Source organism: Tympanuchus pallidicinctus, unplaced genomic scaffold (genome assembly GCF_026119805.1).
Source record: "Tympanuchus pallidicinctus isolate F22 unplaced genomic scaffold, pur_lepc_1.0 scaffold16, whole genome shotgun sequence".
NCBI lineage: Eukaryota > Metazoa > Chordata > Aves > Galliformes > Phasianidae > Tympanuchus > Tympanuchus pallidicinctus.
In genome coordinates this window covers 20,476,829-20,502,828 of record NW_026294679.1, presented here as the reverse complement: position 1 = coordinate 20,502,828, position 26,000 = coordinate 20,476,829, and the positions used below count along the sequence as shown (strand labels likewise).

The following is a 26,000-nucleotide window of genomic DNA, read 5'->3' as shown; positions in this document are numbered from 1 at the left end:
AGGGCTGCTCTGCAAGGCAGCACAAGCACAGCACGTGGTCGTCTTAAAAGCCCGTTTTAGACCCAAATCAAAGGCAATATGCACATCTTCATTACCAATTAGCTTAGAATGGAAAAAAAAAAAAAAAAAAAGAAAGGAATAAAAAGCTTCAATTTGCAGGACGAGCAGTACAATAAAGTAAAATGAAATAAAGTAAAATAACATAAAAATGGAAGCAGATCAGGACGCCCCAGGAACAAGAGCCTCCTCGGCCCAGCTCCCGTCCGCACGCACGTCCCAGCGGCGCAGCGCATCACGGCCGTGCCCGCGCTGCCCTCCGTAGCCACCAGGTGGCGGCCTCGGCGTGGCGTAGCGGGGCTCGCCAACGGGCGGTACGCGGCCGCCCCCGTCTGCAGGCAGGCGGGCACCGAGCCCCGGCCCCTGCCCGTCCGCTTTGTTCCGGAGGGGGTGGTTTTCACCGGTGGGTGAAAACCCGGGGCCGAAGTAGCGGCCGTGCTGCAGGCGTCCTGCCCTGCGTGGGAGGCCCGGGCGCGACCCACGCGCAGGAAAGCCTCGCGGTCGCGCTGCCCTGCCTGCCCTGCGCTGCCAACACGCAGCGTTCGGCTCTGCCCGCTCATTGCCTCCCTCCGGCTGATGCCTGTGGGTCCAAAGAGGGTGGGGGATGATGGTTTATAATTAACACAATTAAAAATAGACTTTGAATAAACCAAAGGCAGAGAGGCTGCTTGTGACTGTTACGGTAGGAGGAAAGCTAAGGGCACTGCTCATACAAAGGTAAGCTGAGGCACGGCCGCGCAGGAGCTTCGACCACCAGGCAAGTACCTTGAGCTTGTTTGCCAGCTTGCCAGCCTGCCACACACCCAGCAGCACGCCTCGGGCCTCGGCCCCACCAGCAGCGAGCAGGGACAGGGGTGGGGTGAGACCGGGTCACTGCTGCTGCCCTTACACCCTGGGGTTTGTGACATGCTGGGAGGCTGTCCTGCTGGAGGACCAGATGAGAAACCAACACCGAGTGAGATGCTTAAATGCAGGGCTTTTTTTTTTTTTAAACACCGGTCTGGCTTGTATTTAAATTTCTTGAAGATCTATCTAATAGCCATGAAGCACTGTAGATGGATTTCCTAATGCTGTGCAGCTGATATCCACAAGAGTCTTCCTTGGGAAAGGGGTAACTGGCCAACTGGCTGCCCTGGAGAAAATGTGGAACAGGCTATGAAGAAAGTGCTGTGCTATTCAGAAACAAAACATGAGGGGAAAAAAAAGAAAGATAAAGAAGTTTTTTGGGAGGGGAGGGGAGAGGGGACTTTTTTCTTATTATTTTTTATATACTCTTTATCATTTGGGGCTTCTATGAATTATTTGTAACTAGGATAGAATTTTCAGGCAGAAATGTTTTGTTTTTTTTTAATATCAACAGCCTTCCTCAGAACACTTTTATTGAGGAAATATGTCTGTATGGCTATGGCAGCCATCAGGATTCCTGGAGTGAAAGAGTACAGAAGAGAAGATTGGGTTAAATTAATTCCTGCTAAATACCTACCAGCAGACTTGCTGTCTATATGGGGAGCTGCAGACAGAATTGTACCAGGGTAGAAAGGATACTGTGTCTATTTATAACTCTGCCTTCAACACCATAGGAATTCAAAGGAAGACTCCAACTCAGCACACAGTCTTCTCATCATCTGCTTCTGTCAAGATTAAATCGGGGCTGAGATCATTCTCTTCCTCTGCAAATCTCTGCAAGGAAGGATCTCTTCCTTTCTGCCTGCAAAGGACTGCTGTGGTACAAATCACATCAAAGCTCATGTGCTCAGGGAGCCCTCACCCAGCTGAATGCTACCTCCTCCTTTGCAGTAGCCAGAGTAGGTCACAAGACCCCACAGCAGGTTAGCAGTGAGGAACAAAGGTATTTTACCTGCTTCACAGCCCTGCACCCCACTCTGTCCTTGACCTTTCTTTGCACAGCCCCTCTGGGGCAAACGGGAGTAGCAGAGCTCCCATGTGCTCCCAGTGCCTGCTGACAGGGATGGGGAAAGGAACAGGGCCTTGGCATAGGGTCATCACACTCACTGATCCTGTCACTGAGACAAGACCATTACCCATGGGGGCATGAGCCTGTCCTGCCACTGCAGAGCCACCCATCCTGGGAAGGATTGAGCTCCATTAGATGTGTGGGGCACCTATCCCTCAGGAGAGATTATCCCTGATGATAGGAGCACAAATGAAAGCAGCCTTGAAAAAGGCATTTGCAAAAACCTGACCACCTCTCTAAAAATAAGGCAGGCTCCTGGAGTTTTTCAGCTCCACTCTTTTTTAGCATCATGGTGTCTCAGATCTTTCCTTCTCATCTTCCACCTTCCAGTTTTCTCTTTAATAAGAACTGCTCTTTCATTCTTCTCAAAGAGCTATCTACTCCGTTCTCTCGCTGTTCCTCTTTTGTAATTCTGTTATCAAGCTGTCTGCTAGGTGGGGAGCAGAAGGTGCAGGACGTGGTGCTGCCTTTGAGGTACAGGTAATTATGATGTGCATCTGTTATTGTGGTTGCTGCCTCAACAGGTGGAAAACATGCTGTTCCCTGATAGATTGCAGCACTCTGTGCTCCTACCTCGTCTTTTCTCTAAAGCCAGTCATGTGGTGTTCCTAAAATAATAAACACAGACTTACTGCTGCCACAAAAACCCCTGGTAAATATATTTTTATGGGAATGAAATATTAAAGGATTTGAACAGTTATTCACTGAAAGCAAAATATGAGCAGTAAGGTTGGGTAAAGATTCAAAGACTGGTTTGCTTCCTCTCCCTGGGGCACATCAAGGCTCTACTGCTTACAGTTTAGAGATGGATAGTGGGGAATTACTTAACCCAGAATGATGGAAACAATTCAGACTATAATAATATAGCACGAGAGTTTCTCACATTACATCTATTCCCCATACTGCTGGCTATATTCTGGCTTCAGATTCACGTGCACAACTCTCATCGGATTCTGGAGGAACTGTATTTGAAGCCAAAATGCATTTCATTGTCTTTCTTAAATCTCTCTATGGTATAGTTGCTAAATCCTGAGCTCAAGGACTGGGGACAAAGCTTGTCTAAATGTTTCCCAGTGTCATTCTCTGAAAGATTCCCATCTGCTCTGCTTCATTTTGAATTTCATCTTCCTACTTTCCTAAAAACGCAAAGCAGAAACACACATTTCCTCTGCTCTGGTGAGCAGGAATCACCAAATTTCCCAGCAGGTTCTCTCACAACATACAATGGATCCAAGTGTGTCTAAAAAAGCTACAAACCCTTTGTGTAGCAGTAAGGGAGGAGATCAGAAATGTGGGCCAAGTTTCAGAGTGTTATGAACACCTCCCAGCCCCCAAAGGGGCTCCATATCCTGTTTCCTCTCTCCCAAAAATTTCACCTGGCTTTGGGTTTCATTAAGAGAAATATACATTTCTCAAGCCCAGGCTCGAAGTCTTTGGTTCATACTTCCTGCTGACACTGCAGAGACTGCAAGAGCCACAAAAGCTGAGTCTGACCTGGGGGCTTCAAATTTACTACAATAGCAGAGCAAATTAAATAGAGAGCACATTAAGTGGGTTGGGAGATTGCTGTTGACCAACAAATCTTCATTAAGTTCCTGCACCAAGCTGTGCTACGATTCTGATGAAACTGATTATTGCATCTCCATCATTTCAACTATTTCTCCACCAGGTTTAAAACAAATTCAAACTTATTTTAGGTTTAATTAGAGATAAAATGTAATATTAAGCCACCTTGCCCCATGCACTCTTCCAGTTTAGAGATGTTGGTACGTCATTCAAGCAGGCCAAATTCCTCTTTTTTCACCATCAGATATTTACTGCCTTGGTTTTTGCTAGGCCTTTTATTTAACATCAGTGCTTCATGGTGACTCTGTCCACTGTGATATGGTGACTTTCTGAGTTACTGGCTTGCATTACCAAAGGCAAGGTCTGAGATAGCTCCTGGCACTGCTCTCCAAACCTTTCAGCTGAGCTCCCTTTGAGATGCACCGGCACAAACCCCAAAGAGAACACTTGACTCACATCTCCCACAGCAAAACCCGTACCTGGATAACAGCAGCTTTGACAGGATAAAAGCAAAGTCCTTTTCTGGCCTTCAGAGCTAAAGGGAAGCTATCACGGCAGGGGCATCAGATACCTTTCCGGCAGGCCACTACCAAAAAGACAGCTCCATGGTTAAAACTCAGGCACCAAGCTATTCTGCTATATGGATTCTAAAAACATGCTGCCCAATTTAGGCTAAGCACAGAGAGGTTTGATGGAAAAGTGCAGCAGAAAGCAAGGGAAATTAAACAGCGGTGCTGAGAGTTATATAGTCTCAGCATATGGAATATTCATCACAGGCTATCCTTGCCCTAAGGTAAGATGAGAAACAATTACTCAATATTTGTCTTCTAAAGGTAAGGGAAGAAACAGAAAGGCACATGCAGACACACCAGAAATGTTAGCCTTCGGTATCACTCATTGCCAGCTGACATTTGTGGTGACCATTCATGTTGGCCACAGAAATTGCTCGTACCCCATACTTCTGTTGTCCACAGAATCAGAAAACACTTGACAAATGCAGATGGGACTCAACCTATCTGTAACAAAGAGAAAGCCTCAAACATTTAGGTCTGTGCAGCAGTGCTGCAGCACATAGGCTGTTACTAGTTGCCAGCACCTGGGCACTTGCAAGACAATATCTCCTTCCCAAAGGTGCCTGCTGTGTCCCAAGCAAGGCTGAAGAGTGCAGCCACAGCAGCTGCCTTCTGATGGGATCCAAATTATTTTTTGCTAATGGTTAAATGGTTTTCAGCTCTAGAGGAAAGTCAGATCTTTTTGCAGCAGGTGATCTATGACATTTAGGGGTCACATTTTTTAACTGTTATTTACTTTAGAAATATGGTATGAGTTAACCTAAAGGAGAAATTATTAGAAATACCTGTGATCCCAAGAGCTAACACAACTGCTGGGAAATTGTAGACCTCAAATCATCTGTGCTACAGGATATGATTAGATCCTATTATTTTTTCTTTCTGTAAAGGTAGTGAGGTTTTACAATGAGAAGAAAGCAATCTGCATAGCTGACTTGGGATTTCACCTCCTCTCGTTGCATCTCTTACACTGCATGCACATCACCCCACAAGCCTCAGCTCTGTTCATTCTCAGACTGACCTCTGTGCTAACTTGATTTATTGTTTCAAGTTCTCCGATAGTATATTACGTTATACCCCAAAGGGTCTGATTAGAACTGGCCAGTATTTTAATGATTTACAAGGGGCATCTGGGACCGTGTGGATAGCATACGTGTTGTGTCACTGCTATCGGAGGAGCCTTTATTGATCCATACCAGTGTGCTCCAAGACAAGACTGTGTCAAATTCCAATAAGCTTTAGTTCACAAACCTGATTTGACAGGTGGCCAAGCTTGCACTGGGACTGACTGTAGTTCTCATGGTGGGAATAAAACAAAACAGCTGGACTGCTTCTAGCTGTTGCATTATGAGAGGATTTCCATTCCTTTCTCTTCTATTTCTATCTTACAGCGCTTAAGGAGGTGTTTATCCTTCCTAGTTCTCCAGCCAAAAAACCTGGGCAACAGGAGCTTGCTATCAGCTCTGTGGTGTGTCCTTCTGCCAGAAGACACTGGTGAGAAATACAGGCTTCTGGAACTGGCCTTCTGAGCCTCTCTGAGTCCTGCCATGGCTATCATGCTGCTAGAAAGCTTCAAATCAGAGAGACTGGGGTGAGAGAAAGAAAGATGAAGAAGCAATTACTGCAATTGCTTTTAAGCTGTAACACCACTGCATTTAATAAGGACTCATGCTGGTTTATAGGGTATTGCTGAAGAAGATCTTTCCAAATACTTTAAAGATAGGTAGCAAGAATAGCGTGTGGTGTTACAAGGTTTCTCTGTCCTTGGTTTAATTTTGCATGTTCCAGAAGCTATTTTGAGTGCCAAAACCAAAATCTGCTGAAACCTTTCTGGAAAACCTCATTCTCTAGCATAAGTTTTGGAAGGAAATCCCACTCAAGGCCAGACTTGACCATGACTTTCACCTCAGTGTAAGTTGCCTTTGATTCAGCATAGGTGAGCAGAGATTTTGACTCAAATTAAACCTGTGACTGACTCTTTTCCCAGATTCAGCTATCACTACAAGTGCTCATCACTATTCTACCCCTGGCCTTTCTCCCACTTCAGGCTTGTGGAGAGATGTAGGAAATCCCAACTTTACCACCTCAACCTGCGTGGTGGGAACACCAGCGTCTTCCTCACTGGCTCGCTGTGATAACTATTAAATGCATTGCAGTGCTCAAGAAACACCAGGGAACAGTGAGATCTTACCTCCTGTTGCTTCCCATCTTCCTTCCTACCACATTGGTAGGCTCTCCTGCTATGCGTCAGCTGTCTCCTGCAAGTGGGTAGCACCAACTTCTTCATGGAGATGGTAGAGACCACAGGACAAGAACAAAGAGCAGTGAAGCTGTCAATGCCCCCAAAAAGAAAAGACCCAAAAAAGCAATATATTGTTTTTAAGATACAAGAACATACCAGAGCTAGTCACAGGGGAGAAAGGCTTTGCATTGTGCCATCCTTTTGGTTAAATCCTTGGGGCAGAAACCATTCATTTGTAATGGAATTCTTTGAATTCTGAAGCCTGATGTTTCCAGTGGTGGGCTGGAAGACACTGCTGCATTAGCTATTGTCACAGTAGCCTCATTCACCTTCAGATGTAGCCTGCTAAACTTCGGTGGGGACACAGGACACTGGCACACAGTCCTTCAGGACTGCATTGCAATTGGAGCCTGTGCAAGGCTCTGCACAAGAAGTGCTTGGCCTCTGAGTAGCTGTTGCCGGAGCAAGAAATGCACATGACTTCTGTCCCAGACAATTTTGGATACCAGAGATGACCAAAGAAAATTAGTTCAGACTACATTAAGAGCATGCAACAGGAAGTCAATCCACAGATGCATAAAACCACGGATGAGGGACTGAAAACTACACTCAAATGATCTTTTCTCCTTCTTTCATGAAATCAGACACAGTGTGCCCAGCAACCAACCCATCTGTGGCCTCCCCCTCCTGATTTCAGCTAGCAGTGCAATATCCTGACCAACAACCCTCACAAATCCCTTAAGGGCAGCTGCAGGCCTGTATGGCAGCGATGGTTTCACCCCAAACAGCCACAGGAATTCACCCTGCAGTGTGCAGCATGGCCAGGCTCTGCTTCCCACACAGCCCCAGCACTGAGGCTGAAAGGCAGCACAACAAGCACGAGCCTCTAATACACTCTTTCAGGGGAACAGATTCAGAAGATTTCAGGCAATCTATGAGCAAAACTAAGCTTGTATTTCTCTGCAGGGTCATGCTGTACTAACACCATGAAGTAACAAGAGCACCATGTGCTCTCTGCAGATACCGGCTGCAAATATCGATAGAGCATTGCTTAAAGTCATGAAAAAGCAAGCAAAATTTTTGCTGTTTGGGGAGAGCGATGGGTTTGAACACAAGGGTCAGTCAGACAACCTGGCTGGTTATTAGCTGATCTAAGAAGAAAACAAGATGAGGTACTTTACTCCTCATCCCAACCTGCATCACCTTGCTAGTCTTTGTTTCAGAAATGTTTAATCCTTCAGATTTTTTGGTAGCCTCATTGTGCCTCCAGGAAAACAACAACAGAAAAAAAAACTCATTAGCATCACCAACAAAAAAAACCCCAAACATTTACCCATTCTAAGTATAACTGTTTTCATTATAGACAAGTCATTGCTGGATGCAATAGAGATACTGCAATTTCACAGCCTTTCTGCACAGAAAAGCCAGTCTTACACAGGAAGAACTGAATTTTAGACAAGCTTATCTTTAGGTGGGTGCTTAAGAATAGCAGGAGCTTCTCATACATTTACCGCCTAGCTTTTTAGCACTGCCATACTGTAGAGTGGGATTTTTGTTTTTGAAATGAGATGTAAGAAATACCAGTATTGAATGGATGAGTTATAGATAGACATTACCAACTGACAGCTCAAGTTCATTGCAGAAAACACTAGCAATAGTACTGGAGCCAGGAGCAACAGCCCAGCAGGGAGCTGAAGAGCCCCTCAGATAAGCCCATGCTGGTGCTGTGACCAGCAGTGCATCGAGTGCATCGAGGCAGTGCATCTTGGACCTGCCTTTTGCTGCTGTCTTTGAGTCAAATGCAACATGTCCAATTGTCTATGAGATCAGCTTGAGTTAATGGATGTAAGGATGCATTTGGCACGGAGAGCATCAGGAATACCAAGGGGCTCCACAGGGCCCATTTTGCAGCTCGACTTCTGTGCTCACAGCCAAAATCCCCACATCTTTGTTGGGACTCAGCCTGCAGGGGAACTGGCTTTCCTTTGCTTGCTTGCCAATAGCTAAGCTCAGGTCCTTAGAGGTCTGCAGAGCTCTTGCTCCAGCTGACGACTTCATGAACACCTAGAGCAGGGAGGAACATAGCTCCCTGCACAGCTTTAAATGTTTGTGTTTCCCTGCACGTGTTGGTTACATCATTGCCACCTGAGGGCCTGAACCCTGGTCTTGGCAGGTAAAAGCCCTTTGGGTCACCTTACACTGGAGTTCTTGCTCTTGATGCATATTTATGTAACGATTGCTAGATGGCTGTAATTAAATGACTGTAAAAGCACCATCTAAAATGCACTAGTAATAAATCCTTAATAGTTGATGCTATAACAAGCAGTTACAAAAAATATATCGTAACATGTAGATTGTTAACACAGTTTCTGGGCTTGTTTAATGTGCAGCTCTAAATAGTTAAAATGCACATTATTAAAATGGCACATGAAATTTGTAACTAGTAAATAAAGGGTCCAACTCAACAACAAAATCCAGGCTTCGGTAGTGAAGAAGACAGGGAAAATCGATTTTTGTGTGCACACCTGCCAGCTTCTCCACGGTAATTCTTTAAAGTGAAGTAGGCCCAAAAAAAGTCACAACAAATACAGAAGAATTTTCTTAAGCTATTTTTCCTAAAATTACTAAGCAGCAGAGGATAAAGTCCATCCCAGAGGGATGGCTTGCACAAGAAAAGCTTGCATTTCCAGGTGTGTCCCTGTCTCATAGGCTCCGCTTATTTTCCTCTAGCATCTATCTTAACTCAGCACCTTTGCAATAGATATTTCTTGCATGTTTACCCCAGAGCAATACAGTTCTGGAACCATATGGGGTCCATACTGGGGCTACCTTACAAGATGGCTCAAACTTGTTGGTATCAGTGGGAGTGCTCCAAGCTTTGTTTATCCATATCTTTCTCACTAAACATGGGGTGGATGAGATCCTTCCTTTGTTCTGTGCACAAACCGGTCCACCACTACCAGTTTCTATGAAGCATACTCCACAAGCCTACCCTTGTCTCTGTTCTGACTCAGAAGCATGGTTAAAATCCCAATTACACTACAAGAATGCAACTGCGTCCAGAAAGTCCTTGGCTTTCTATTCAGTGAGCAAGAGGTGAGTCAGGGAAAATCTATTTAGCTGCCCATATTTTTTTTTTCTCTTATACCCAGTCAAAGCTACAGTGTGGGCAATATATCAAGACAATTTCCTGTGGCTCGTGAATAAAGAAAATGCACACACGAGATGCAGAAAAATTAGCCAAATCAATAGGTGAGAAGATTTTTACATAGTGCAAATATTACTGCCTGTGAAAGCGTGACTGCTTCTGTCTAATTACACGACTGGTAAATACAAGTGTACTAATCAGCTGATGACAAGAAAATATTTTATACCGCAGTCACAGAAGAGAATGAGGCCACCCTGTCCCAAGTACTCAGCACTGCTGTGCATCCTGAGACCGCCAAGAGCAGCAGGTCTGAGCCCTGCTGGTTGGCCCACAGACTTGCTACTTAAAAATGAGACAGACATTTTTGAGGCTTCTGAGGCCTGGCTACCCATAACATCAGTGGAAGTTGTGGTAAAATCAACACATATGAGAATCAGAATGGGTTGATTAATTTCTTCCTTACATTTCAGTAGTGCTTTGTATCAGAAATAACACTGCTGATTTCCCTGGATGTCACACAGAAAAAAGTTCTGCTTGGAAAAAGGAGAGGTGTCGCAATTCCTCTCTAGTCAGGACTAGGGCTTTGGTATGGGTGCACTACTGAGAGGAGGAACAAGTGGATGTTTTCATCTTTCTTGTGGTCAACTTAGCTAGTCTGCTCCTTGACACAAGCTCTGCATGGTCCCCTTAGAGCAAGGCATCCAAATGGATCTGCTAAGTCACACCAAGGCAAGTGGTAGCCTACCCCTCGATGTATAGCTGGGTGAAAGTTGTCAGCCTGGAAGCCTCTACTAAATTTGGAAGTGCTGTTCAAATTACATCCTCCAGCTGCTGGAGAGATTTTCTTACAAACAGTTGGCAATGCAAATACCCTGAGCTTCTCTGGAAACTGCCTCTATCACAGCTTTCAAGTCCAGCCAGCTCTACCTCAGTCATTGCTGTATTTGATTCATACCATCTATACCCCATAGTGCTCCCAGCAATTGATAAATTATGACTCCAGTGAGACTAGGGGGTTAAATACCAAGGAAGAAAGAATGATGACAGTAATACTTGTCATTTGTGCAGAGATGCAGCAACATAAAACCCCTTCTCAAACATATGTTATCTTGGAGGAATCTTTCCAAGGGATAGGCTTTCTGAGAAACATTTATGGCTTTTGAATACACGATAGGCATGAACTTGACATGACCCGCTTTGGCCAAGCCCTGGGCTTCTGTCTGGTCTTTCACCATCACAAATCACTCTATCTGAAGTGCAGACAGTGATATCTTTGAAGATGACAAGGTTACAGCACATCCCAGTTTGAGAAAAAACAGGATGTAAAGCACTTTGTTCTCAGGATTAAAAAAGTAAAAATATTTCTACTAAATCTAGGGGAGAACAGGCTACGTTTTACCCATACACAAAATCCAGTACAATGACTAGGATGATCAAAATACTGCATGCACCACTGAAACATGAGTATTGATATTCTCATATAGTACTAAGACCCCTCCTTTATCCTGGCATTGGAAAAATGGAAGGAAAAACAAAAGATATGAGCGCTTTCTACTAGTGCACCAGCTAAATATCTTAGACATGAGAGTTGTTTTTCCCTCTCGACTTTCCATAGCATCATGCTGCAGAGTTTCATGTTGCCCCAGCTCAGCCTTCACGTCATCCTTTCATCTTGATCTTGTACCAATGTACTGCCAAATGGTCAAACTGCACTGGCATTTGAGTTTGTTCTTATTAAATACTGTGGTACTGGAAAACCAGATGAAGGTGACACATTTCCAAGGACTGAGACACCTATTGAGGGATCAGTCTCTAAAGGCCTCCTCCTCAGGAAGGCACTGAACGCCACCAACGGATTAATAGAGAAGGCTGCAGTAAATTAGTTCATCAAAAACCAAAAAAAAAAAGCCAGAATATATGCAACCAAAACAGGCATCCACTGAGGGGAAGAGAGGAAGCCTAAAGAGGCAGCAGAGATACTCTCTCTGACTTTAAGGGGACCACTTTTATCTTCTTCCTGGGATATACGTCACCATACAGCATAACGAACTTCTGACCTGACTTTTCTCTTGATCCTACTGTGGCAAAGGCACTAGTGGTTTTCAGATAAGGGCTTACGGATATGGGCATGGCAAGGTGACATGCATGGCTCTCACCTAGGTCACTAGATCATCCAAATGACCTTTACTTTGTGATAGGCCTCTGATTGCAATTCTCCTCTTATTCATAATTAAGGAAATTCTATTATACATTTCAGCGAAAATTACAGTTGTAGTACAAACCAATTCAAAATTAATCTAAATATAATGGTAAAATTTCTCCTCTGTAATTGAATAATTACTGCAATACAACACTAGTAGGGCAAAGATCAGGAACATTTCATGGGATTATTATTCAGAAACAGGCATTTTAAAACTGTATTGCTCATCCATGCAACACTTCACAGAAACAAATCCTCTGCAAATAAAGAATATAGAGAAATTGAGCTGAGAATCATTAAAAACATTTTTAAAATGAAGAACCACATTATTACATATAATCATTTTCCTTTCATACTCATTTGTTTTAATCTATTCATGCTCCCTAGAAAACATCACACAATTTTATTCATATCATTGTTTTCTTTAAATATGTGCATTTCAGTAAATTACAGTTGCATGTATAAAATTAGTGAGTTAAAATGTTGGTCTGATGCTAGAACTGAGCAGTCATTTATAAAAAAAAAAAAATTGCCTTGTTTTACTGTCTGTAAATTTTCTCTGGAAAGCTATGGTGTTTTTTTTTTCCAGTGCATTCATTATTCAGCATATTAACTGAATAGTTCTACAGAGACTTCTCCGCTTTTGAATCATTCACAGCCTGTTAGTTCCAATTATTTCACATTTGAAATTTGAACTCTAGTCCTCAGCTTTTATTGGACATAAAGTTTACATGAACTGATTCTGTTCTCCAGTTGAACAAATGTGACCAGATTGCAAAACAAATAAGTTTCACACACAACTTCTGCTGTTCATGTCAGTATATCAACAAGAGCAAATTTCTTAGCTAGAATACCAGATTAATGTGAGCACAAGCTGAAAGTCAACCTAGCACAATTCCAAAGCAGCGGGCCCACCTTACAAAGGAAACCATTATTGCACTGCTCTCAGAATCCATGCAGTAAGTGGAGCACACACTGCCTCCTTTGCCAAGTCTACACAGTTATGTTTGCTTCTAGAAAGACTACTTTTTTTTTAACATCTCCAGCAGAGCAGTTTTCCTAAGGTTTGCTGTACTTCAGAGCTGTCCCCCCAAGCTGTTACAAGGATGGGGTTATGGACCTGGAAAGCACGGTGCTCGTAAGGGCTGTGCTGACACCATTACACTGCTGGGACTCTGGGGCAATGCCCTGTCATTCTCTACCTGTGGGAGGCTTAGGAAAGTGGGGCTGACTGCAGCCTCCAGTCTTTTGTGGCCAGGTAACATAAAAATCAAGGTATTTATACAGTGGAGAGGGCAAGGGGAATGGATAACAGGCAACAGTAAATAAGAAACAAAAAATGAAACAGTTGAAAGCAACTTTATAAGGAGTGAGAAGTGCCCTAGAGTGGTCATTAACCACACTGCAAAGAAAGAGATATGTCAAAAAAAGGAGGAACATTTGCTGCAGATATTATGAGGTGGGAAGGATTGGAGGAGGCTGTTATTCTTGAAAGCATTAAATGAACTGGCAGATGGCCCTGTGGTCCGGACACAGGAAATACAAGTCCCATTCTGGCTGCAGACCTCCTGTGCGGGAGCAGAAGAGTCACACAGGTGTCTGAGATGACCAGCAGCAGGCCAGGGCACAGCTGGCAAAGAAACATCAGGGTGCCCAGTGCCAGAGCAGCTATCAGAATTGATGGGGAATGTCCGTTCCAGCATGGGAATGCCTTCATGCTTTGCCTTGCATAAAGCCATCTCAAATGGGCAAGAACATCTGCTTTTGTTTTCACAGTAAAAGCTGACACTGGAGGACATACACACATTTTAGGAGGGGAGCACATTCTGGAGTGGAGTTCTTTGTAATACAAACAATACGAGACCATCCTGGAAAGACTGTTATTTAGTGAAAACTTACTGTATATAAGAGGACAAGTCAGACTGTGATGGTGGCAGGAGAAAGTGTACTGAAATAACAGGGTGCTGCCTTGACAATGGGATAGCAAGGCAAATGAACCCAAGTGCACAGTGGATGGGGGGCTTCTGGTCAGCATTTAGTGGACAAAAGCTGTCAACTGTGGTCACTGCTTCCTTCTTTTGCCTCTGGGAGCAGGAATTTGATTATCCCATTTCTCCTTCAGCAAAAACAGCTCCCAAAGCAAGCTAGCCTTCACCCTCTCTCTGGCTTTCATAGAATCATTGTGTTGGAAGGGACTCCAGGGATCATGAAGTTTCAATCCCCCTGCAACAGGCAGAGCCACCAACGTCCAGATCTGGTACCAGACCAGGCTGCCCAGGGCCCTATCCAACCTGGCCTTGCACACTCTAGGGATGGAGCATCCACAGCCTCTCTGGGCAGCCTGTTCCAGCACCTCACCACTCTCTCTGTAAAGAACTTCCCCGATGTCCATTGTCTTTGTCTGTGTAAAGACAGATACCATCAAATAACATCACAAAAAAAAGCTGTACTTAGGACTGGTGAATGAGCCTTAATGGGAAACCAGGAAAATATTTCACCACAGCTAACACTGTTAGGAAAGAAGTTCCTAATAATGGATGTGCTTAAACATGAATGCAGCCTATTTATGTATGATAGAACTGTTCAGTAGAAAGATGGAAGATCTCAGGTTTGCTGTCCTGGAATGTTTTCCCCAAACCAGCTGTCTAATCATTTACACAAAGTGGCAGAACATGACTTTGACTCACTGACTACAACTTCATCCAAGTCTAGATACTCCTGGTCTAAAGCTACCTGAACTGACAGACTTTGTAGAAGATCTGTAATATGGACGCTTGACTAATTTTTAGAACATAAAAATGTTCTTTGTAAGACAATTTCTTAAAAGAGAAAAATACAGAAACTGTAAAAATACAGTTTCTATTCTCTTCAAAAATCATCCCGAGGAGTTAAAATCTGCAGCAAACACAAGGAACTGCTATTTGGAAGGAAGAGTACCACATGGAAATAGAACAATTCCAGAGACAGATTGATTTCTAAAAAATAAAAAGAAGAAAAAGAAACAAAATCTAAGTTTCTCCATGTAAATAAAGTATTAAAGTAGATCTTTCAAGATTAGAAATGGGTGAGTTATTGGAGAGGGCAGAAAACAGTGGAATGAAAATGAAACAACCTATAAAAAAGACATATACGAATGCTTATATGAATAGCAGCAAGAATTACTATAACTTACTCATGCAGACTTTTTCTACCAAGAGCATTTGTCATCAAGAAAGCAAGTGTGGCTCACAATTACCATTGGAAATAACCAAAATACTCATTACAGAGTTTCCTGCATTGAAGCAGACAATTGAGAGTTAGCTAGTGAGCAAGATCTTGCATGACCAATTCCATTCAATTCAGTTCAGCTGGTTAAGCAAATTATAAAAGACAAATCAGATAAAGTATATATAAGCAATTTCTAGTTGCATGGTTGAAGGAAAAGCACAGCATATCAAATTGGTAACTTTTTCTTTTCCTGCTGAGTAGCTACTCTTACACAAAATATTTTCCATGGCATTCCCTCTTTCTGTGAAAGGCAGGGGAACTCTCATGCTGCCATATCAACAACTGGGCTGTACTGCTGTGGTAACAGCAGCATCTAGAATTCCAAATAGGAAGTGGGAAAGTTTATATGACTATGAAAAAAAAACAACAAAAAAACACCTTAAAAAATATAATCATGAGGTTTTAGTGAACTGTTTGACTAAAAAATAAAAAAGGTTGAGTAGTTAGGCCAAAATAAGCCCACTGAGGTCCTGAGCGTTGCAGTTTGCAAAAGCTTTAGCTTCCAATTTGCCATAATGACATAAAATTTTGTTTTAGAAGAATATGCTGCAAAGGCATTGTCTGAACCCCAACATGGGGGTATGTGAGCCACTGAACTGTTATTGTTTAGATTGCAACAACATTTGCAAAGTCCAGTTGTGGCCTCTGCTATGATAAATCTAGCAACATGGAAAAAAGAGGCAATTTCCAAACCCAAAGAGCCCATCGTTGCAACCCAGGGCAAATTGGGTGAAGGGTAAGCGGAGAGGAAGAGAGCACTACCTCAGAAATGTCTGGCTGGTGGTAACTGTTTGCCTTCCACCTTTCAGGATGGCCTGGGACTCACTGTGTGGCAGGGATCTGCTGCGTCCCACAATAAGAAGAGCCTCAAGCATCGCACAGGGAGGGCAGAGGGGGGACACCCCATCCCTGGAGGAGCTGCAGCGCCTGCTGTGGACACGTGCGCGCCCTATGGGGCATGTGGATGAAGTCTGGCCAAACCTTTATGTGGGAGACCTGTAAGAGAGGGAAGGGCTGAAGGTGCTGATGAAACTCTTAGCTCCCACCTCATCCCTGCCTAAATCATCCTATCTTTTTAAAGAGAGAGCTAGGTATTAATTTGGAGACCCTTTGGAATAAGCCTTATTTTTGAGTGAGGCTGAACCTTGCTTAGGATACCACATCACATAGGAAAAGCAACTTGAGCGTTCCTTTCCAGGAGAATACTACCCTTCCTAATTTCTCCCCCTGCATTAGCACAGGATACCCATGGTGCGACAGCCTGGTGGGGTCACAGCATCACTACTACAGCGCTCACACCAGAGCAATGTCAAACACGACACCCTGATACTTGCTTCCCATTTCAGATGACATCAGTCCCAGAACTGATGGATGCTCAGCAGAGGTGACTTGGTGAGAAAACAAATCAGAAAACTTTCAGCTTGTACACAAATAAACCTTACCCCGAACCTTCTCAGTTGAGAAGAAGCTAAGCGGATGTTTGATGGAAAGTGTAGGAAATCTAAGAGCCAGTTTCTTAAAAGTCCAATTCTGTCCTGAAATATTTTTGTAAACACTTTAAATCTAATCATTTTGTTAGGAAGAAAGCCTTTATAACTTTCTAACAAACTGCACCAGCAGCTGCGTGCTTTATGCTGCACCACAGTGCAGCAGGAGAATGAAAAACCCTTTTCTTCCTCCAGGTATGTTGCTCGTGACAAAGCACAGCTGAGCAAAATGGGCATTTCCCATGTTGTGAATGCTGCTGCTGGGCGCTTCCACCTCAACACTGGGCCCAAGTTCTACAGAGACCTTCCTGTGGATTACTATGGAGTAGAAGCAGAGGACAACCCCAACTTTGATCTCAGCATTTACTTCTACCCAGTTGCTCGATACATAAGAGCTGCACTGAATACCCCAAGAGGTAACCAGATCATCTATGCATATGACATACTTTCAGCATGCTTCTTAGTGCTGCTTGTTAACTTGCTCAACTTGGTCAAGCAGTACTCGGCATAAACTAACCACCTGCAGGTGGGGTTAAGAACCCCAAAACGAGCAAACACAAACCAAGCAGTCATCCCTGCCTCCCAAACTCCCACAGCAAGTCTTGCAAAGTTGATGACGCCAGTTGTAAAGAGAAAATATGTAGCTTGTTACTGAAATCACTACCCCATATGGGGAAGAATAGAAATAAAGTCACACTGCTCTGGAAGTTTATTTCTAGTCCTCTAGTACTGCTCTCATACTCTTCTTTTAGAGATTCCTGCTCAGAAACAAATTACTTACTGCCAGGATTCCTTCCAAGTTTTACAGGGACTTGGGGTAGGAAGTCCAGGCTGTGCTTTGAAGCAGAGCGGTTCATCAGACCAGAGCACAGGAATCTCAGAACTCAGTCACTCAGTCACCCTGAGCTGCTCCAGAGCAGCAGCTGCCACTGCCTCTGTGCTGTCCTACAGGGCACACTGCTCACCAGCCCGGTAACAGCTCCTGCTACAGCCTTGCCCTGGCCCATGCAGGTCCTCTAAGAGGGCAGGCTGTCATATGGGTGGATTTTGCTTTGAATTTTTTGCTTGTTTCAAAAACTGCAATTGGTGTAAGCTTCCGACAGCTTATGTGTAATGCCTTTGTATTTGCACATGAAGGAAGAAAATGCTAAAATACAGTTGAACAGATGTTTTTTTTCACTAAAGATAAAACCGGGAAGAGTGCACTGAATGAGCTTTCAGAGGGGTTTTTCCTGTGTCTCATGCTATTCAACATCTCTCTCAGCAAAAGACAACAGAATAGCAGACATTTACTAGCTACGTGTGGATGTCCCGAGCTCTGGGAGGAGATGCATACATGTGATCTTGCCAAATTACTGATTTGTTTTAAAATAATAGCTGGAATCAGGTAAAAATATTGTAATGCTAACGATCTGCAGAATTCCTATGATCACAAACGAGGGAAGAACTTGCTAGGAAGCAAATTGGTAGAAGCGCACCTAAGCAACAGCACCAGTCAGGAGATTAACACCACACTGTTGCTAGTAAGTAAATTGGAGATAGGAAGATAACTGGAAAAATCCTTTGACTTGCTCAACACTGTCCAGGTACAATACCAGAGGCCTGAAGCTGGTGGGAACCCTGAACGTGAAGGACAAAGGACTCTTCACAATAGAGTCACCTCTGTACCACAAAAATGCAGCTGCCCACTGAAAAGTGATTTATTAAGAGAGCACTTAGTTATGGCACACAGCAGGCTATTCTGCTGAAATACCAATGAGTGCCCTAAAATATTAACTACACAGCTTGGTGAGTGAGTAGATCTGATGAACGCACTTAGAGACCTACACTGTACAAACTGGGAAAGGAAGACATGGTTACAGAACCCAGTGCACTTCTGTGCTAGACACAGGAGTTTACTGCTGCTTGGAGGCCATAATCCATCCCAATAGAAAGCATTTGCCTTTGTGAAATTGAGGGCTGCATTTAGATTTCAAAACCACTAATGTACTTGGGAAACTTGGATCTGCACCCATGCCTATTACAGCGTATACTATTTACAAGTGAAGTCATTATTGGTGGTGCTCCAGGGAAAAGTAAGATCCAAAATTTCTTCATTTGTGTGCAAAATGAAATAAAAAAAAAATTCCAAATGGACTGACAAAAGACAGAAAACAACAGATGAATCATGGTGGCCACAAAAGCAAACAAAAGCAGTGTTCTGCATACCCAAATACTAGAAGTTATCAGAACAAGTTAGTGCTCAAGGCAAACACAATGAACTCATCATCTCTTGAGTGACTATTTATCCCTACTCCCGCATTTTTAGATACTGCTTTACTGAACTCCATATGGAAGCAGGGTTCTGGGAATGAAGATAAGGTGAAATTCAATCATATACAGTCCAGCTGTTGCTGACATTCATCATTTCAAGGAAAGTGCAACAGTTTGGAAAATATATAAACAAGATGTTCTAAAAGCATAATTTCCCGAGGTACAGAAATTTAGCAGCTAAATATCCATGACCTGCGAAGGGATGAGACAGGGAGAGGATTGTTATTCACATCATTTAGAAGAAGGAAAAAAACCTGCATTTATTGTAAGCAGCGATGCTGAACACAAAATTATGCCAGGTGAAAAGAGGCCTGTTCATATTAAATTCAGGATGTAATGAGGTACTTGTGTTTGATTGAGAAGTCATTTAAGACTACTATCTATTTGTTCTAGATTTCTATTTTAACTAAACAGGTCTTTGGAGATACCAGTATCCATCTTGCCCCTTTGCACAGGCATCTGGGCAGTTAGCATTTTTTGGGAGTGCAGCTAAGCCTGAGCATAAATCAGCAGTTTGACAAAGTCGAGCAAAAGGGGAAGGAAATGTGAATTAAGTGCAGAGATGAAGGCATGCCATGACAGCTATCACACAAGCACTGTACAGAGAGAAAGATTCCCAAGCATAATTCCCAAGCTTATCATTTTCTTGTCCTCCAAACATGTTTAAAATGGGCAGGTTAAAGCCATCCATTAACTTACTATAACGGTAAACTCTCTCCAAGGCATTTCCCTTCTTCCACATCACTGGAGCTAACTAAGAGCCAAACTCCATCTTCTTTATTGCTGTTGTCGTTTGTTGGCTGGGAAAAAAGCTGGACTGAGCAGAAAAGGGTTCTCTCTTGACTCTGCCACAGGGGTACCACAGGAATCACTTCATGCTGGCACTGCCCCCCAGCAGGTGCCCCTACCTGTTCCACCAGGCCTGGGCAGAAGAGGCACACTGCCACTTACAGCTCCCCTCAGACTTCTTCCTGTTCACAGCCATGAGAAAATGGATGCTTGATGAATCAAGAACTAGGCAATTGGTCATGCTCCTGGCTACAGCATGGTGGCACAATGTAGAAAGAGATGAGGGAACTGTGGTGGAGCAGGAAGAGCTGCTGCAAGTAGGCAGCATGGTTCTGCTGGGCCCAATGGGGTGAGGGCAGCTGGGGCACACACCTGGGGTGATGGAGCTGGAGTCTGGTCTGGAGCCAAATCATATCCATCCTGCAAGGAAGCAAGGGCTAGTTCAGGACATTTAGCTCAGTTAATGATGAGTAGCACAAGAACAATAAGATATTATGCGTTTTAATGGCTAATTTGTTCGACTACATTGAATTTCCCAACTTGAATTTGGCCAACAAAGTTGAATTTGCAAACTTTATCCCTACTGCAAACCCTTTGATGTCAGCAGAGTTACAGCAGGCATGAGCTGGATACAATATCCATAATCCGTTGTTAAAAACCAAGTGTTATTGTTCTGCACAAATCCCAGCCAGATGACAGCCATTGTCTGCCTCTGCAAAGAGTAGCTTGAGACGCGCGGTGCCACGTTTCAAATAAGGATTGCAAGATTTAAGAATCCTGGAAGCTAAGTGCCCCCTCTTCTCCTCAGTTAATCCCATTATTCCTAAGGGATCCTGTTACACGCTCGCTGAGACAAGGTTGCAACACAGCCCTCTCATGTGGGATCGGTCCAACTTCTCTTAGCACTCCATGTGCAAAACAAAGGCCGGGGAGGCAAAGCTGGAGGACCTCCGCTTGTGGCATAGATTCTGTGGGGCAGAAGATCTGGTTATAACCTCCCTGCCCACCCCACGACAGGGACAGGCATCACAATGGCCATTGTGAAGGCTGCTCACAGTTGCTCCCAGCAGTGCTTTCCAGGCCCTGCTCCAGCAGCCACCCAGGAGCCCAGCCTGGTGCTGCGATGGTGCAGGCAGCTGCTCCTGCAGGAGGCTCACACAGTGCTCCGGTGTGAGATGGCTGCAGTCAGATGTGCCTCGGGCATCGCTCAGGCACAGTGTATTATGGTGGTTCGGAGTGCCTCTTAACCCACGTACAGACAGGGACAGGGTCTGAGCCTGTAAACAGAACTGAATAGCAACACGGCTTTTGTTTCCTGACTCAACGTTAACATTCAATTTGTTCGCTACAAATAATCACATACTAAATTCAAATCTGCTTTCATTAGAGCAATTTTACATTAATTAAATCATTTCACACGACCGATTTATCTGCAACAAACAGTCATTTTATTCTCAGTGTACCAGCACTTCTCATAACCTCCCTGTGTGTTGAAGCAAAGACTAACAATGTGAAATACATATTGCACATGTAAAACAGACATAATACCTGCACCCCCATGGGAACCAGCGTACTGGAGAGCCATGGAGACTGGGCATGAGGTCAACTGTTCCAGCCTGTTTGGACTCTCGATGAGACATCTTTTAAAACAAGCTGCTCAGCTAGGACACATTTGAAGTGCAGACAACCTAGACAAGCAGGGAAGAAAATTTATATATGCTCTTACTCCCCACTTCCTCCTCTCGCACACGGTTAGGATTTAAACCAGCAGAGAGCAAAGCCAGCTGTACAAGCTGGTCCCTGGAATTTGTTCTGCTCTCTGTGTCCTCAGCAAAAACACAGTGGACAATGTTCAGTGGCAGCACCTCTACCTGTGCTCAGCTTAGTTTTCAGATCCAGACTGTAGATAAGGCCAAGGTCTTCCCAAGACAGAATACTCCTTATGGATGAAAAAAAGAGACCCAAGAAACACTTTGCAGAAAGGAGGCTCAGAACAGCAAGTCTTATCCAGTGTTTACAATTGAATTTCAAACTACTTAGTGCACCAAACTCAAATTCATCATCAAGGCCGTCACCATGATTTTGTGTGCTTCAGTGTACCCTGCTTTCAGGTGTGGTTCAAACCATAAATATTTATTTTTCTTTCACTCGTACAGTGCTGGTAGCTTACAAGTTGTCAAACAACAAAAAGAAAGTGTTTCCGATTCCAAGAAAATTTTTCAGAACATTCTGTTCTTTGGTTTTCATTGCCTTGGTTGCACAGTAGGACAAGTGTCTGGGTTTTCCCAGTCACTGCCACTGCTTTCCAGCCAGGCCTGCAAACTACTTAAGCACGGATTTTCCCAAAAGCCTGTTGGACTTAGCCCTATTTCCAATATTTCCCAAAGAGAAGCTGTGTTTGGGACTCTTTTATATCTTCTGAAATTCTCAGACCTGAGTTATTTTGGTCTGAAGTGCTTCTTCTGAAGCAGATAACATAGAATACATGTCCCGCATGATAGCTGGCAAGGCTAGAGACAGTGCAGCACATTGAAAATAACATCTAGAGAAAAACATAGATTAGCATCAGCTTTCAGTAAGAGGTGCAAAGCATTTCCCCTCATTCCCACAAAAGTAGACTTCCAAGAGTGCCCATTTGGTTAGTGAAAGTGAGAGAGACGTAATTTACCTAGAACAACAATGTTAGGTTGTTATAAAGAATATGAATAAATTCTGAGAACCTCTATCTGAATGGGAAAATGCAAACAAAAAATCACTCAATCTTCTAATTCTGCAGAATTTTACGTTACATTAGAAGATTTCATCATTCCTCAAAAGGTTTCAATGCCCAGTCCACCTCTGCTGTCACTATTTTCACTGCTTGTTTAGAAACTATATTTGTCTCTTTATTTCTGCTGAAGACACGTCTATATTTAGGGATTGAGCTCAGATTTCTCATGCCAGGATAACGGAGGGTGGGCAGTGTCACACACACTGCAGAATCAACACCTCTCTGAACCTGCTGGCCAGAGCAGGTTTTTACAACACATGCTCACACTCTCTGAGCATGTGGCTCTGTGATCATCATTAGTCAGAACCAGAGCAGTTGCTAAATAAGTACTCTGCCACAAACAAAACGGGATTTAAGATGAAAAGCTGTGCTCAAAGTACCCAGAATTAAAACCAGGGGAGATGGGGGCAATCAGTTTGAGGTTTCCAGCTGGATCTAATGTCATCAACAAGGATGTTTTTGTCTCACCTGAAGCTTCACCAGCTAGTATGCCACTCCCAAAACAAGGAGTGGTGAAGCAGGGACACCAGGCTAGGCTCAGGAGCCAGGGACACACCTTACAGAGCAAAGAGAGGGAACTCACATAGCCTCACTGCTCACACTGTTGACTCAAGTCCCACTGAAGCAGGCTGCAAAGCTGTGGGCGCTTTTCTCTGCCATCTCCACATGCCACCAGGCTGAGGGCTAAGCCCAAAACTCGCAGTGCAATCATGAACGCTATGATACATTTATGCATTGTCCCCAGCCATTAAAAGCCCCACTCTCCTTTCCACAGGCAAAGTACTGGTCCACTGTGCGATGGGAATCAGTCGATCTGCTACTCTTGTCCTCGCCTTCCTAATGATCTGCGAGGACATGTCTCTTGCCGACGCGATTCAGGCTGTGCGCTCCCACAGAGGGATCTGCCCCAACTCCGGCTTCCTGGAGCAGCTGCGAGAGCTGGACCTGAGGCTGAGGAAGGAGAAGTGCGCAGGAGCTGGGATCTGCTAGCACGGGGCTGGCCAGCAGCAGCACAACCAGCCGCCAGGCTCAAACTGAGGCCAGCGCGTGGACACTGCAGGCACACTGTGGCAGCTGCACTGAGAAACTCTGCTGGGGAGAGCCGATTGGAGCTTGCAATGTATTTTTTGGATAAGCCCACTAATTGAAAGAAACTGAAATAAAGAAGGATTCAGACCGGCAATTTCACCCACCTGGACCTGCTTTTTTAACAACCTACTGCGCAGGGTACAGGCAGCAGTTGGGTTTTCAAGCCGAATTAAAAGGCAGCACAGCCAACTTGAGGAGAGACTTTTTACTTGCTTGTAATTGCATTTATACGGCAGGAGAAAAAATGGTTAAACTGGTTAAAAAAAAAAAAAAAAAGAAAAGAAAGAAAAGAAACCATGAGGTTTTCAAGCAGTCTTTAACCTTTCACATGCAGCTGGCACGGGGCAGGACTTAGGGTTTGGTGAGCTGACATGGTGACATGGGCTAGGCCAGGGGCTCTCCCAAAAACAAAGGGCTTGGGCTGGGACCATCACAGCTCCTCCCAGCTTCAAAGTTATGGGGTGAGGGATCCCCACACTCCTCAGGAGCCAGCAGGAAGGTGCCAACTGAATACTACACAGCAAGGCACTGCTATCGGCCACAGGACTGCACAGCTGCGAAGGGACAAGGCAGGGGGCACACATGGGCACTCTGCCAGGTGGGAACGTCCCACTCCTGGTCATCCCACAGCTCACAATGCATTGCCACGATTCCCTGCTGCAATAGAAAGCCAGAACCTAGTGTCATCGTGTCAGAGCAAAAATGAGCAATGTCTCTAACAAACCCGAAGTAACAGCTCCGCATTTCGATTACTCTTTTACGCCCAATTGGTCACATTTAATCTTGTGAAGAACTCGAAGCAGATATTTGCTTCAGTGCAATTACAGCCACATACAGAACATTGGCAAATGCAAACAATATAGAATTTCCACTTGACGGCAGATTAATTTGGTGTGATGTTTTCCCTTGAGAGGTCTTAAAGGCTTGCAGTTCTGGAAGTAACATGCAGTTCATATTTATAGCACTAGGAATGGTGAATGGAGAGAGACACATATACTCATTTTGAACTGAAGTTTCTTTTGCCTCCATACATAAAAAAAATTAACTGAGCACAGCACACTTCAAATGCATTTCTCTCATAATGCAATATGGAAACATGATTTCCCTGCAGAGTCTACAGAGAAATTCAGGTGGTGTTTCCGCTTCCATAAATACAGTAAGTAAAAAGCAAGCGATACTAGAGGCTAATTTTCCTCCCAGGGAGCAGAGATGGCTCGTCCCTCAGAATGGGTCCCATCCTTTGAGACTGGAGTAAGTGGCCAGAAGGGAGGTCACAGCTAATGATGGAAAAATCAGTGAAGTTATGACTTTCACAGGCCTCCCACTGGCTGCTGCAGACAGAGGTTGGGTTTCAGTGCGCCTGGTGGCTGGCTGCTCCTGGCACCTGGGTCTGCTCCGCCAAGCTCTGCTGGGGGACCCTTGGTTACCACAGCCCATGCTGAAGCTGTTTTGTGAGCTGTCTTTTTAGTTGCCTTGCTAATCACTGCCTTCAGCTCTCTGTAACACTGGCAACCCTGAGCCAAATGGCACAACATGAAAGTACAAGGGGTGTGTGAAACACAGCAGTCCCAAATCTTCGTGCACTGAGCCCATCAGGACAGGTCATAATTCCCAGTGAGCTGCATGTCTGGAAACATCTGTGGTTGCAGTGTGGAATTTAAAATGAACAGCTCCTCAGAGAGACTGAACCTAAATTTACCTCAGCTGAGGCCTGGTAGCCATTATGGGGCTGCTTCAGCTGGCTGGAGAGTGCCTCAGATGCCCTGCCATGCACAGCATGCAGATGGAGGCAGGGCACTGGCAAGGCAGGAGAACCAAGTGAGCATCACTGTCACAGGTGTGCAGAGAAAGCCTGCTCCTCTGGGAGAGCAAAGAAAAAAAAGAACAGGAGGCAGGAGGTTAAAACACTGAACCGAAGACAATAACAGGCTTCCAGCCCCAGGGAAAAGTTTTCCCTTTCTGCAAGAGCCTGGACCAGTGACAGCACTGCTGTGAAGCCCAGAGGGTGGTAAGCATGTCCCCATCTTCTACGGGTTTCTCTCTTCCCAAGCAGATGAGCACATCTGAGCACTCCATCACCTCTCCTCATATACACAGCTCCATCAAGGTGCCAGGTTCAGCAGCCAATGTCAGCTCAACAACCATCATCAGCTGCACACTGAAGTACATTATTGCCCCTGTGCTCTAGTTAAGCAGAAGTCTCTTAAATTTATAGCTGGAACCAAGACAAAGAAAACACAAACAATATTGGGTGTGGTTATAGATATACCATGTGCTGCAACTTCCAGTTCCAGAGTTGCTGATTCATTGCAAGCATCTAGTCCTAGCTAGCAGCCAGGAGCCTGGAGGGCAACTGCCAGGTTTACTGCCAAGGAGCCAGCAGAGAGAAATCCCTCTTCCACTCTGCAGGTGTACATCCTCCTCAATGCCAGCTAGAACCACGCTTGTCCAGAGCACTACCTGAATGTCCCCTGCCCCAAACTGTGTCATTAGATACTGCAGGTGGAAGAAGTGGTCAGATCAGCAGA

The 26,000-nt window shown here is 44.4% G+C and overlaps 1 protein-coding gene across 3 annotated transcripts; it reads left to right on the top strand.

The window, feature by feature from the left end:
- The first annotated feature begins 546 nt into the window (after positions 1–546).
- LOC128078217 (dual specificity protein phosphatase 13-like) lies at positions 547–24,485 on the top strand. 3 transcript variants are annotated; one of them, XM_052678251.1, is made up of 4 exons: positions 547–814; positions 15,834–16,022; positions 16,707–16,927; positions 23,159–24,481. In XM_052678251.1, exons 2-4 carry the CDS (start codon positions 15,835–15,837, stop codon positions 23,371–23,373), a joined length of 624 nt encoding a protein of 207 aa, XP_052534211.1. In that variant the 5' UTR covers positions 547–814; position 15,834; the 3' UTR covers positions 23,374–24,481. The 3 variants fall into 3 exon arrangements, with proteins under 3 accessions (XP_052534211.1, XP_052534210.1, XP_052534209.1); XM_052678250.1 differs by having other exon boundaries at positions 549–774; positions 23,159–24,478; XM_052678249.1 differs by lacking the exon at positions 547–814 and adding an exon at positions 1,396–5,758 and having other exon boundaries at positions 23,159–24,485.
- The last annotated feature ends 1,515 nt before the right edge of the window (positions 24,486–26,000 follow it).